We start from the raw sequence: 13,829 nt of genomic DNA on the forward strand, positions 1-13,829 counted from the left end.
TTTTCACCTTGAGTTTCCTGTTTGCATCCAGAGGTTTCTGTTACTTCTCATAAAGAGGAGGAGGAGGAAGAGGAGGAGAAGAAGAGGAAGAGAAGGAGGAGGAAGAAGAAGAGGAGGAGGGGGAAGAAGAAGAAGAGGAGGAGGAAGAGGAAGAAGAGGAGGAAGAGGGAGGAGGAGGAGGAGGAGGAGGAGGAGGAGGAGGAGGAGGAGGAGGAGGAGAAGAAGAAGAAGAAGAAGAAGAAGAAGAAGAAGAAGAAGAAGAAGAAGAAGAAGAAGAAGAAGAAGAAGAAGAAGAAGAAGAAGAAGAAGAAGAAGAAGAACTACTACTTTTTGAAGCAGGATACGTTCCAGAGCTGGTTATATTAAATATAATTAATTACTGATCAAAAATATTTGTAGCTCAGATTTAAACTATAAGGTCCTTGGTGCTCTCCGAGGTTGGTAGTTTTCTTGCAGACGTTTCATTACCAAAGTGTGTAACATCACCAGTGCATCTTAAGAGCAAACCCCACTTCCTTCCAACACTGATGACGTAACCTAGTTTGGTAATGAAACACCTGCAAGAAAATTGCCAAACTTATTGAGCCCCAAGGACGCCATATAATTAATTTTTGCTTTGACATTGTAACCCTTCCTTGTATTAGTTATATTTTAAGGGTTATAAGAGATAGCTGATCAAACACATCCAAGTGTTCTGTCTAATTTCTATTCTAGGAAAGAGAAGGTTTACAAGATTCGTGAGGAAGCACCAGTCGGAATGTTTGTAGCCAATATAACAGCCAAGGATCCCGATGGCGAAGATTTTATTCACAACCTTCGCTATAGCATGGGAGTTACTGAAGCAATCCCTAAATTCTCCATCAATCCAAGTAAGGAATTTAATCTGATTTGAAGGTAATCCAGGAGAATGCTATATAAGCTGTCCTCAATTCACAACCACAATTAAGCTTGGAATTATGATCATAATTCATTGCGGTCATTAAGAGAGGCACCCAAGTGATTGCCTTGCTCAACGACCGCAATGCCAGCTCGCCCGTTTGGGTTTTTAAGCAGAACATGGGGTGCCTCGGCCTGATGCATTAAGTGGAACATGGAGTCCCATTCCAGTCGTTGTTACCCTTGGAGGTAATTATGATTTTGCTGCTTCCCACTTTTTATTTTTGCAATGATATAAACAGAGACAGCCAGAGGGGTCAAAAAAATAATCAAAATGGCAGCCATGACAGCAGCCAAAATGGCAGTCAAAGCCAAGAAAGAATAGAGCTTTGATCATCTTTCACCATCTCGACTTTGCTGATATTCTTCCCTGCGGCCATCCATTGTTACGAATGTCCAATTCAAAAGGATTTCAATGAGAAACGGTCTTTTTTTGTCTTCTGCACAGTAGTGGATTTTTAAGCTGTGCAGATGCAGATAGATAACTCAACAAAACGTCCATAACAAAGTACAGTTACTGGTTCATCAGGTATCCTCATCACTCACATTTGTGATGAAGTTCTTCTTTAATGACCAATCCTTTGCATATCTGCCTTGTAGTAAAAGATGGTTATCTCCTAACCTAACCCATCTTGTAGCGGTAGAAAGCAACTGCCATGAGTTAGGGAGTTCAGGCAAAAGTGATTAAAACTCCCTGACCCATCGAGGGTCAAATTAGTGACCAATCAGGATTACAGATGTGGCCACGTGACATGAACTATATTTCCCAGGATACCTTTAACTACATTTACCATGATTCATTCCCTTAAGGGGACAGCTCACAATTGCTACCTAACTATCCAATTCTCATACACTGGCTGGACAGCACAGGTCTCATTAAGCAAAATTAAAAGCAATGAAAGCCAGCTGGGTGACTTTGGGCCAATCACCAGGAATCGGTGAGTTATAGTCCCATCTTGGGCATGAAAGCCTGCTGGGTGACTTTGGGCAAATCACCAGGAGTGTTAGGGATAACATTGTTTTACCCTAACTGTTTTGGGTAAAGATAATAAAATGATGAATCATGGTTTGTCACATAAAGTGTATGTGACTTTAAGCTAAAGGAATGTAATTAAGGGTGCAGCTGTAAAAGTACTATATAAGCAGCAAGGCACTCTCTGGCTCTTACTGGCTGGCTTATTGAAGACTGCGTTCTTGCTGGATCGGGAGGAGAAGAAGTGTTGGATTACTTTGAAGATATTTCTCAACGGAGAGAAGATAAGTTTTGGACAGATTTATTATATGTGTACTGACACTGGCTATTCGACACGGACTTTGCAATTAGAGTATCCTCGACAAGACTTGACTGAATTTGGTATATGACTAATGGACTGTTTATAATGACTATGCTATAATTCTTAAATGGAATAAATCAATATTTTGATAGCACAAGCGTATCTGTATTTTTACTGCGTGTTAACTAGAAAACTTATCTCACACATTTACCTGTCTTCCTATCTGACTTCGCTGTACATTCTGTTTAGTTTGTTTTCCTTAACACCCGTTGGGGAATCCAGGCTTAACAAGGAGATGGTGAGGTCTAGTCCCTCCTTAGGCATGAAAGCCAACTGGGTGACTTTGGGCCAATCACCAGGAGACTGTGAGTTCTAGTCCTGCCTTATCCATGAAAGCCAACTGGGTGACTTTGGGCCAATCACCAGGAGATGATGAGTTCTAGTCCCTCCTTAGCCATGAAAGCCAGCTGGGTGACTTTGAGCCAATCACCAGGAGACTGTGAGTTCTAGTCCCGCCTTAGCCATGAAATCCAGTTGGGTGACTTTGAGCCAATCACCAGGAGACTGTGAGTTCTAGTCCTGCCTTATCCATGAAAGCTAACTGGGTGACTTTGGGCCAATCACCAGGAGACTGTGAGTTCTAGTCCTGCCTTATCCATGAAAGCCAACTGGGTGACTTTGGGCCAATCACCAGGAGATGATGAGTTCTAGTCCCTCCTTAGGCATGAAAGCCAGCTGGGTGACTTTGGGCCAATCACCAGGAATCGGTGAGTTCTAGTCCCTCCTTAGGCATGAAAGCCAGCTGGGTGACTTTGGGCCAGTTCCTTTTCAGCCCAATCCATGTCAAAGGAGTTGTTTTTGTGGGGAAAATAGGAGGAGGAAGGTGTGTTGGGCATATTTGTCGCCTTGAGTTATTTGTAAAAATAATAAAAAGGAAATACAAATAAATAAAAACAGTTTCTGTCGTAATCAAAAGCTATGCCTGTGGAAACTCTTACAACCTATTTCTGTTTTAGTGACAGGTACGGTCATGGTGGCCGGTCGGCTAAATCGTGATGCTTCCCCCATCAGAACCCATCCTAATATTTCTTTGACCATTCGTGTTGAGGATAACCCTCCTCATAGACCAATTGATGAAATTGTAATTTTTGTATTTATTGAAGATATCAATGACCTTCCACCCAAATGCACAGAATACAATCACAGGTGATGATATTTTATACTACTGATAGAAGATAGTATTTGTAGCTCAGGGTTTTGAAGTGTGGGGTCCTTGGTGCTCTCTGAGCTGGCTTGTTTTCTTGCAGACGTTTCATGACCCAACTTGGTAACATCATCAGTGCTAGAAGGGAGTGGGGTGCTCAAATGAAGGCAAACCCCACTCCCTTCTAGCACTTATGCTATTTCCTAGCTGGATCATGAAACGTCTGCAAGAAAACTACCAAACTCAGAGAGCACCAAGGAACCTCACAATATTTTGCGCTCTCTTAAGCTTCAGGCAATGCTAATAATGATGAAGACTTTAAACTTTTTAGCGTAGCGCTCAGTGTATCAAAGAGCGTATCAGATAGTAATTAACATTACCAATAGCTCAAACAATTTAAAGAAGGCCATTCTTTGATGCTAATTATGACGGTCTGTCGCATCAGGTCTGATAGCATAGTTGCAGGGTATGGTGCAGTACATAGGAGGCCTCCGTGAGTTCCTGCCCAAACAGGAGGTTAGACTAGAAGACCTCCAAGGTCTCTTCTAGGGTCTCTCTCTTCTCTTCTCTTCTCTTCTCTTCTCTTCTCTTCTCTTCTCTTCTCTCTCTCTTCTCCTCTCCTCTCCTCTCCTCTCCTCCTCTCCTCTCCTCTCCTCTCCTCTCCTCTTCTCTTCTCTTCTCTTCTCTTCTCTTCTCTTCTCCTCTCCTCTCCTCTCCTCTCCTCTCCTCTCCTCTCCTCTCCTCTTCTCTTCTCTTCTCTTCTCTTCTCTTCTCTTCTCTTCCCTTCCCTTCCCTTCCCTTCCCTTCCCTTCCCTATTCCCTTCCTTTCCATTCCATTCCATTACATTCTAACTCTAATCTAATTCTATTCTATTCTATTCTATTCTATTCTATTCTATTCTATTCTATTCCTATTCTATTCTATTGCATTCCATATATTCTATGCTATGCTATGCTATGCTAGGCTAGGCTAGGCTAGGCTAGGCTAGGCTAGGCTAGGCTAGGCTAGGCTAGGCTAGGCTATTCATAGTTGCTCCACCTATTTTACTGAAGGACAAGAAGGAAATTATGTTTGATGCTTTGCCTCAGGGTTTCTTTAAGACACGTGGACTTCAATTCCCAGAATTCCCCAGCCAGCCATGCCGGCTGGGAATTCTGGGAGTTGAAGTCCGCAGGCATTGAAGTTCTCCAAGCTGGGAAACCTGGCTTCATGCCCACGTTTTAACAATCTTTTAAACCTTCATGGCACTGCTCCTCAAAATTTCTAACACACAAGATGCTCATTCAGACATTTAAGGAAAGCTAGGCAAAGAACCAGAAAATCCGAAATATATAGCTAATTTGTTTTTCTTAAATAGGGTGCCAATTCCTGAAAGGGCATCCCCTGGATTTGAAATTATCACTTTAAAGAATTATTGCAAAGATGAAGATGTTGAATCCCCACACAATTTGTTTAACTTCACTGGACTATCTGGAGTTGGAAGTAATAAATTTACCCTGGATCCTCACTCTGGAATGATTAAGGTCTGCTAATTAACTGTTTTATATTGTTTAAAGTTGGACAATTGGAGTGCCTATTCAAATATAATCAGAAGAGCAGTGAGGGAAATGTTTCTCATTAAAGAAGCATTAAAACCGGTCAAAATTTAATGTGGTGACATGTGTCTTATCTATATCAACAAGAGTGTTATCTAAAATATCCTTCAAATCAGAATTTTAAGTCTAAGGAATGTATTATAGTAAGAAGCAAAAATAACATATTTATTTAGAATGAAGCCAAAACTGATTTCACTGTGCATTAACCTTATAAAAATTCTTTGAGATACTGGGCACATTTCAGGACCACCATAGAATTGCTAGTGGCTAGTCGACCTTGAATGAAAAAAAAGAATGTTATTATGTCTAACTACATACACTCCAAGAAATTCCTCCCTCCCACTTTCCCAGGCTCAAAATGTGGCAGCGTGGGAGCATCTGATCTCAATATGACTTCCAAAGCTGACAGGTAGTCCTCAACTTGCAACAGTTCATTTAGTGGCTGTTCAAAGTTACAACAGCTCTGAAAGCAAATTCAAGTTTTCTTTACGAAGCTCGTCTGGAAAACATTACTGTTTTGACAACTGCTTTATAGCAACATTTGGACACTTTAGCAACCAGCTCATATTTATGACGGTCGCAGTGTCCTGGGCTCACGTGATCCCCTTTTGCGACCTTCTGGCAAGCAAAGTCAGTGGGGAAGCCGGATTCACTTAACAACCGGGTTACTCACTTAAGCACCACAATGATTCACTGAACAACTGTGGTAAGAAAGGTTGTAAAATGGGGCGAAATTCATTTAATGCCTGTCTCACTTAGCAACAGACATGTTGGGCTCAATTGTGGTCATAATTCGAGGATTACCTGTAAAAGTATGTTCCTTTCAGCTTTTAGGAAATGTAGATTTGGAAAACACAACAGATGGAAGCATGCAGAGACAATATATTCTGAATACCGTCATCCAGGATATTTCTGAGCCTTTCTTCTCTGGTTAGTATTAACTTTTCTTCTTTGTCCTCTTTTTCCCTGACTCTTTCTGGGGAAAAATGATCTTTAAATTTACTTTACTTTACTTTATTGTCATTTACTTTATTTATATTGTCATACAATGAAATTAAATGCCGTCTTCAGTGTACATTATAACTATAAAAATAAAACACAAACACACCTCCTTTCCATTCTATACATTGAATTGAAAACCCCTGATATTGCATTAATATGGCACCATACAGTAGAATTCAATAGAGTAATTGCCCTGGGATAGAAGCTGTTTTTCAGCCTATTTGTCCTTGTTTTTATTATCCTATACCGTCTGCCAGATGGTAATAATTCAAAAAAAAAAAAAAAAGGGTGCCCAGGATGAGATGGATCTTTAATAAGAATGTTTTGAATTTCCTTAAGGCAGCGGGAGCTATAAAGCTCTTCCAAGGAGGGAGAGGGCAACCAATGATCCTCTGGGCAATGATGTTAACCCAGTTGTCCTATCTGCCCCTGTGCAATTGACAAACATTACAGAGGTGCAACAAGTTAAGATACTCTCTATGGTGCAGCGGTAGAAGGTCACCAGCAGTTTTCCATTCAGTTGTTGTTTTCTGAGGGTATATTTCTGTGTCATCTTTCATGTTTTTCTTACTTGCTATATTTACAGAATTAATCTACATTTATATCAACATTCAGCTGGAGAATGAGTTTAATCCAGTCTTCAACAGCTCTTTGTACATTTTTAATGTATCTGAAATAGAACCACGTAAGTTACTTTGGCTTTTTTGGAAATTTACAAGGCTATAAAATAGAATTCTCTCCAATTAATGCTGATTCTATTCCCTGCTCTGTGTCAGCCACACAGACAGTTTTATTGGGGTGAATGTGTCTTTAAGACCAAATAAACCACTGGAATGAAGTGTTTAAGCCTTTTTCAGAATCTAATACTCCTATTTCCTCTACTTTAAAAAAATAATAAAAGAAACTTTCTGGCTATCAAGGAAACAAACAAAATTCGGTTACTATCGCTATAAAGCAGTTGTGTCAAAACAGTCATGTTTCCCAATCAAGCTTCGTAAAGAAAACTTGAATTTGCTTTCAGAGCTGTTGTAACTTTGAACGCCCACTAAGTGAACTGTTGCAAGTTGAGGACTACCTGTCAGTTTTGGAAGTCATATGGAGACCAGATGCTTCCACGCTGCCAAATTTTGAGCCTGTGAAAGTGGGAGGGGGGAATTTCTTGGAATGTATGTAGTTAGACATAATAACATTCTTTTTCTAATTCAAGGTCATGTTATTTTGCGCATGAGTGAGAGGAAGTCTTAACTTGGGACGGATGGTGATTGAGCCATGTGATGTGATGATAGGTGCAGGGGATGGATTTATAGTTTTTACGTATTGCAAGGAAGCCCGAAATTTTCAGATTCAGGATTCCCTAGTTGTGCCAGTTACTATCCAAAATAAAAGGAACTTTTGAGAAGATGTCTGCCTCGGAGTTATTTGTTGGAGTGGAGGTTTGCTGGAACGCTGACACTACCAGTAATATCCATGTGACTTTACCCACATCCCCTTTTTAATATACTTTATAGCAGGGGTGTCCAATCACAACCATTTTAAGACTTGTGGATTTCATTTCCCAGAATACCCATAGCTGGCTGTGGAATTCTGGGAGTTGAAGTCCACAAGTCTTCAAGTTGCCAAGGTTGGACATCCCTGATGTAAAATAAAAGATGTGGCTTTAGTCACATGAATACCCTTGCTTTATAAGGTAATGATAAAGGTTCCCCTCACGCATACGTGCTAGTCATTTCCGGCTCTAGGGGGCGATGTTCCTCTCTGTTTCAAAGCCGAAGAAGAGCCTGTGCTGTCCGAAGACGTCTCCGTGGTCACATGACTGGCATGACTAAACATCAAAGGCACATGGAACGCTGTTCCCTTCCCACCAAAGGGGTCCTTATTTTTCTACTTGCATTTTTTACATGCTTTCGAACTGCTAGGTTGGCAGAAGCTGGGACCAGTAATGGGAGCTCACGCCATTAGGCGGCGCTAAAAATTCGAACTGCCAAACTGCCAACCTTTCTGATCGACAAGCTCAGCGTTTTAGCCACTGAGCCACCACATCCCTCATCTTTATAGAATAGTTTTAATCCCTTTAAATTAACGTATATTACTTTTATCTGTATAGCTGTCTTACCACTGAGCCACCATGTCCCTTGGTTGATAGATTTGTGTTAAAAATGGGTGGGGATTTGACCACACAGTAGCTCCCATTTTGACTTTTTTGACCCCTGGCCTGAAGCTCTGTTTTAGAATCCTTTCTGGAGCCTGCAGAATCTCTAAACACACCACACACACTCCAAAACCATCTGTGTGTCATCTTAACGTGCTGCTATTTCATTTTAGCAGGCTCCTCTATCGGAACAGTGCTCGCTACTGACCAGGATTTGCCTCCCACTGGAATTTCTTACTCCATTGTGTCCGGAGAGAGTGGCATGGGTGTCACAGACTTATTTGTAATGGATCCTCAGCTGGGCATTTTGAGGAACACAAAACGATTAGATTACGAAGCGGATCGAGTGTACACTCTTGAAGTGAAAGCTTCTGACAACAAAGGCAATATTGGAACATCCTCCGTGAGTAAACTAGAGAGCTTAAAACAGAGCTTATCATTCCTTGCAATTTCCTTTTCTTGCCTCTTTATAGTAAACAAAGCAGGAGTAGCCGGAAGTGACATTTGTAGAAGCAAACAGTGCATGGCCTTGTCTGAACTGGAGTGGTAGGATGAGGTGGGGGTGGAGTTAAACAAGTCATCAGCCTAGAATTTATTACGTCACCACAGTCAGGATCATACATTAAGTTGCAGTTAAGAAGATTTCTTGCTCCAGCCTATACACAAGAATCTAGTCAATTAATGTTCGATAATAAATTAGCACCAGATAAGGGTCAACAGAATTCAAAACGGGTTGGATTCAAACCATTTATGACAACATAACAAGTCTAGGCTGATAACTCATTTAACTCCACCTCCAAGCTCTGCCTGCTCTTCTGCTACAATTCATTTGTGTTAGTTTTTATGTTCTTTTATGTTTAAATAACAAAATGTTACTTTGAAAAGAGAATATATTACTAGAATATATGTGTTGTATGGAAAGCTGGATGGAAGTGAATGTGATCTCCCAAGATCAAAGACGTTAAGACATTGAGGTGAAGGATAAGCTGATAAATTACAATATGTTTTACTCCAAGCTGTTGGTCCTCTAACACAGAGGTCGCCAACCTTTTGGACCTAATGTACCACCAAACTCATAATTTTAAATCCCGCGGACCAGAGACCCTGGGAAAATCCCAAAAAAGTCTGCAGGAAAATTCCCCACCCCATTTTCCTACCAATCGATCATTCTTTATTTGGGATTGCAGGATACCGTCTCCAGCTCTATTCTCAGGGGGAGAGAGCGAGAAAGAGATAGACTTTTGGCTACATGCAAGGAAAGCAGCAGAAGCAGCAGAAGTCTTTCTTTCTCTCCCCCAAACTCCACCAGAAATGAGTCTTTGTGAGACTTGTCGCGCCGGTGCAGCCTCTTGGAGCAGGAGGCCTTGCAGGGTCCCAAAGACTCATTTGTGGTGGAGTTTGGGGGAGAGAAAGAAAGACTTTTGCTGCTTTCCTTGCTTGCAGCCAAAAGCAGAAGAAGAAAGAAGCGGAAAGAAGCAGCCCGGTGGCCAGGCCAGGTGCGTGGGACGAGTGGGGCAAGTTCTCCCCTTTTACCCTTTCCCCCCTCCCCTCACTACCTTGTGTTGTTCACAATGCAAGCGATGCAAGCGTTTCCGCGCAGCCTGGATTAATTGCTTTGGGGAGTGCTTTGGGGGTGACATTTCTCTGCGGACCACTACAGTTTTCTTGTGGACCACCAGTGCTCCCCGGCCCACTGGTTGGCAACCACTGCTCTAACAGATTGCCGTGACTTCTTGTTCCTTTGTATCTGCTGCTCAGAGCATCTACTACAAAAGCCAGCCCTGAACCTGTAGACTAGAGAACTTTCTTCTAGACCAGCGGCCCCCAATCTTTTGGGCACCAGGGAACGGTTCCATAGAGAGAGGTTTTTCTGCAGATCGAAGGGAGTTTGGTTTTTTATGCTGCTTGCATCCCACGGATGGGGCTTCACTTGTTTGCGCGGCCTAGTTTCTGGCATGCCACGGTCTGGTGCTGGTCCATGGACCGGGTATTCTAGACTCTTCAGATTTTTATTTTTTTTTGTTAGCAATAGCAATGGCACTTAGTTTTGTATACCGCTTCATAATGCTTCACAACCCTCTCTAAGCAGTTTACAAATGCCAGCCTATGGCCCCCAACAATCTAGGCCCTCATTTTCCCAACCTCATAAGGATGGAAGGCTGAGTCAACCCTGAGCCAGAGGGAATCAAATTCCTGACAGTGTGCAGAGTTTGCCTGCAATACCACATTCTAACCACTGCACCACCATCATAATCTTTTAATGACCCTATAATCCCTTGCGGGAGTGGAGTCTGGTCAACTGAATGGAGCTGAGAGTGATTATTGGCTGGATGCCCTTCCTGTCCCCAGTGTGGAGTTATATCCAGCAGATATATTCTCGTGTCCAGAGAGATAAATATCTGCCTCTACCTAGGATCGATCTCACAGCCTCCTGATTGTGAAGTGAGACCTCCACTTCTAGGCTACTGCACCACTCAACCACTGTGTCATCATGGTTCCTTCCAATCTTTCTTTAAATATTTCTTTAGGTAATAATAAATGTTCTTGAAGCAAATGATGAACCACCCATATGCACCCCTAATGGACAGTTGCTGGAAGTGCCAGTGGATCTAAGCTTGGGCATTATTAATAGTTTCAGTATTACCTGCGTGGACCGAGATTCGAGCCCGAAGTCATTCCGATACACTATCACGTCAGGTATTTTATACTTCATCTTTGAATATCTTATGTCATTAGTTGCCGGTAAAATATATAATACATGCCATCCAAAGTTGCTTTTTCAAGAGGCAACTGGACTTTCTTGTTTTACTTTGAAGACTTTCCTCTCCAGTAGCTACCATTTTGACCCGAGTTATTTGTAAAAATAATAAAGGCAAGGTGCCCCCTAAATTTATTTATTTGTATCAAAACCAAAAGAAATTATTCCAATGCAGGAGCTGTCACTACAATCCAAACTTATACTTTGCCAGTTGGCTCAAGAGTCATATTGTTCATCCTGTCCATTCACGCCAAGAATTACTTTACGTGTCATTGAAAAATGGTTTGCTACCTCCAATCTACCACCTTTTTAACCTGCGCTGCAACGACACATTGTCAGGTATACATCTTAATTTGATTTGATTTGAGTTATACACTCAACCATCTCAAGTGATTCTGGGCAGCCTACATCATAACTGCCAAAATTCGCTTGTCATATATATCCCTCCTCTTTTTTTATCTGTATGCATAGTATTTTTTTTTTTTTTGAGAGAGACACGGTGGCTCAGTGGCTAAGATGTTGAGCTTGTTGATCAGAAAGGTCGGCAATTCAGCTGTTCGAATCCTCAGCGCCGCGTAACGGAGTGAGGTCTTATTACTTGTCCCAGCTTCTGCCAACCTAGCAGTTCGAAAGCACGTAAAAAAGGCAAGTAGAAAAATAGGGACCCCTTTGGTGGGAAGGGAACGGTGTTCCCTGCGCCTTTGGTGTTTAGTCCTGCCGGCCACATGACCAAGGAGACGTCTTCGGGCAGCGCTGGCTCTTCAGCTTTGAAACGGAGATGAGCACCGCCCCCTAGAGCCAGAAACAAGTAGCACATATGTGCGAGGGGAACCTTTACCTTTACTTATAGTATTTTTAAAAATACTGAAGTCCTTAGGGTTTTGGTTTTTTTTTGAACCAGGGCGTTTAAAATTTTTAATGTTTAACAATTTGGGCAGAGGCTACATTTCTCAAGCTGATGATGCAAAAGTGGCTGAGATTAGAACTTTTTCTGATGTGGGATTTTTATGCTTATTTAAGCCCCACTCTTGTGTGCTTCTCATTACAAATTGCAGGAAATGATAAATCAGATGATTTTGGAACTGCATAAGTCTCTGGGCAGGACTGCTATGGAGCTGCTTTGGTCTGGTTCACATAAAGCAGATGTTTAAAAAGTTAGTTTAATAACATTTAACAGCTGTGTTAAAAGATTGGCTTGGGATTATATCAAATTCAGGAAGATAGAGAAACTCTCTCCGCTTCTAATTGACCACGAACTGTTCTCACATACTTACAATACTTATCAACTGGGGGATTCATTCAATTCAAAAATATACAATATGCAGAATAGAGTTGAAAGGACCTTGGAGATCTAGTCTAACCCTCTGCCCAAGCAGGACACCTGATATTATTTTGGACAAATGGCTGCCCACGCTCTTCTTGAAAACCTCCGATGATGGAGCACCCACAACTTCTGAATAATTGTTCCCATTGTCAGGAAATTTCTCCTTAGTTCTAGGTTGGATCTCTCTTTAATGACCTTCCACCCAATACTTCTTGTCCTATCTTCAGGTGCTGTGGAGCAGGGTCTCCAACCTTGGCTACTTTAAGCCTGGAGGACTTCAACTCACAGAATTCCCCAGCCAGCTTTGCTGGCTGGGGAATTCTGTGAGTTGAAGTCCTCCAGGCTTAAAGTTGCCAAGGTTGGAGACCTCTGCTGTGGAGAATAGGTTGTCTCCATCTTCTCTGTCATAGCTCCTCAAATATTGGAAGACGGCTATCATGTCACTCCAAGTCCTTCTCTTCGCTGGACTAGATGTTCTCAGTTCCTGCAACCATTCATCATCGTCCAGTGAATTAAACCACCAGTTGTCTTCATTTATCTGTCCTCATTTTGTCTTTGGCTCTGCTTTCAGGTAATGTGAACAACCATTTTGATTTCTCACCGAAGGCTGGTTCCAATATCTCAAGGTTAGTCCTGACCAACCCATTCGATTATGTGTCAGGAGTGGACAAAGTTTGGGAATACCAGCTGTTGGTTTCCATAACGGATGATAATCTGTTATCAAGTTCTGAGAGAACTTCAGTGCATGTTCAAAACGGCATCGTAAAGTTGACCATCCGAGTTATTCCAGATCCAACCACTGTGATTCCTACCACAGTAAGTTTGGGCTTTTATACCAATAAGATTTGGGTGTTGTGGCCTGCCAGCTGCCAGCAGAGTTGGTGGCAGACTTGGATGATGAGAAGGTTGGGGAGGAACCTGGAGTCTGGGGAGGGCTCTGACAAGTGCTCTGTGTCAGAGGCAGAGATAGGGCCAGGGCTGTCTGACATTTCCCAGCTGCCTATGGAGTCAGAGATCAGTAGGGAAGAAGAACAGCTGGAGCCTGTTCCAGATACACGTATGTGCAGAGCAGAGCTTTCAGGAGAGGAGAACAACTAAGGAACAGGAGCCAACTCAGAAGGAAAGGAACAAGTGGATGCTGAATGGCCCCTCCCTGGGGAATAAATAGAAGCAAAAGGGGAGTGGTGGTTGCAGGAGACAATTAGTTCATATTTCTTTTGGAAGATTTGCTTATCAGACTTCGTGCCTCACAGAGACTCCTTGCCAGGCATTGAATTTACAGCTTTGTGACTGGAAGCTCTCAGCCTGGCAATTATCCAAGGACTGATAAGGTCTGTTCTTGAATTAACCTTTGGAAGGATTATTGCCAGTTCTTTTCAATGTGTGAATGCCATGAATTCACAGTAGCTAAATAAAGAGGGTTTTTTTTTCAGGACAAGGAGCCTGTTTCTTGGTTCTACTAAGCCTGAGTCAGAACATTGGGATGGAAGTAATATGTTGAGAGTGGGAGTTATTTATTCATTTATTTACTGTCATCATGATATCCAGGTAGTTCTTGACTTTCGACCGCAGTTGAGCCTAAAATT

The 13,829-nt window shown here is 42.1% G+C and overlaps 1 protein-coding gene across 1 annotated transcript in view; it reads left to right on the top strand.

The window, feature by feature from the left end:
- Window positions 1–13,829, top strand: part of CDHR3 (cadherin related family member 3) — a 41,588-nt gene that overhangs the window by 18,476 nt on the left and 9,283 nt on the right. Inside the window, exons 7-14 of the mRNA XM_087969100.1 lie at window positions 715–869; window positions 3,227–3,416; window positions 4,773–4,938; window positions 5,838–5,940; window positions 6,599–6,697; window positions 8,335–8,564; window positions 10,690–10,858; window positions 12,815–13,059. Of these exons, the coding sequence (XP_087825226.1) occupies window positions 715–869; window positions 3,227–3,416; window positions 4,773–4,938; window positions 5,838–5,940; window positions 6,599–6,697; window positions 8,335–8,564; window positions 10,690–10,858; window positions 12,815–13,059 (1,357 nt within the window). The remainder of the gene's footprint in view (window positions 1–714; window positions 870–3,226; window positions 3,417–4,772; window positions 4,939–5,837; window positions 5,941–6,598; window positions 6,698–8,334; window positions 8,565–10,689; window positions 10,859–12,814; window positions 13,060–13,829) is intronic.

This window comes from Notechis scutatus, chromosome 6, assembly GCF_049901735.1.
Source record: "Notechis scutatus isolate UNSWTSFEM ecotype Mainland chromosome 6, rNotScu1.2, whole genome shotgun sequence".
Lineage (NCBI taxonomy): Eukaryota > Metazoa > Chordata > Lepidosauria > Squamata > Elapidae > Notechis > Notechis scutatus.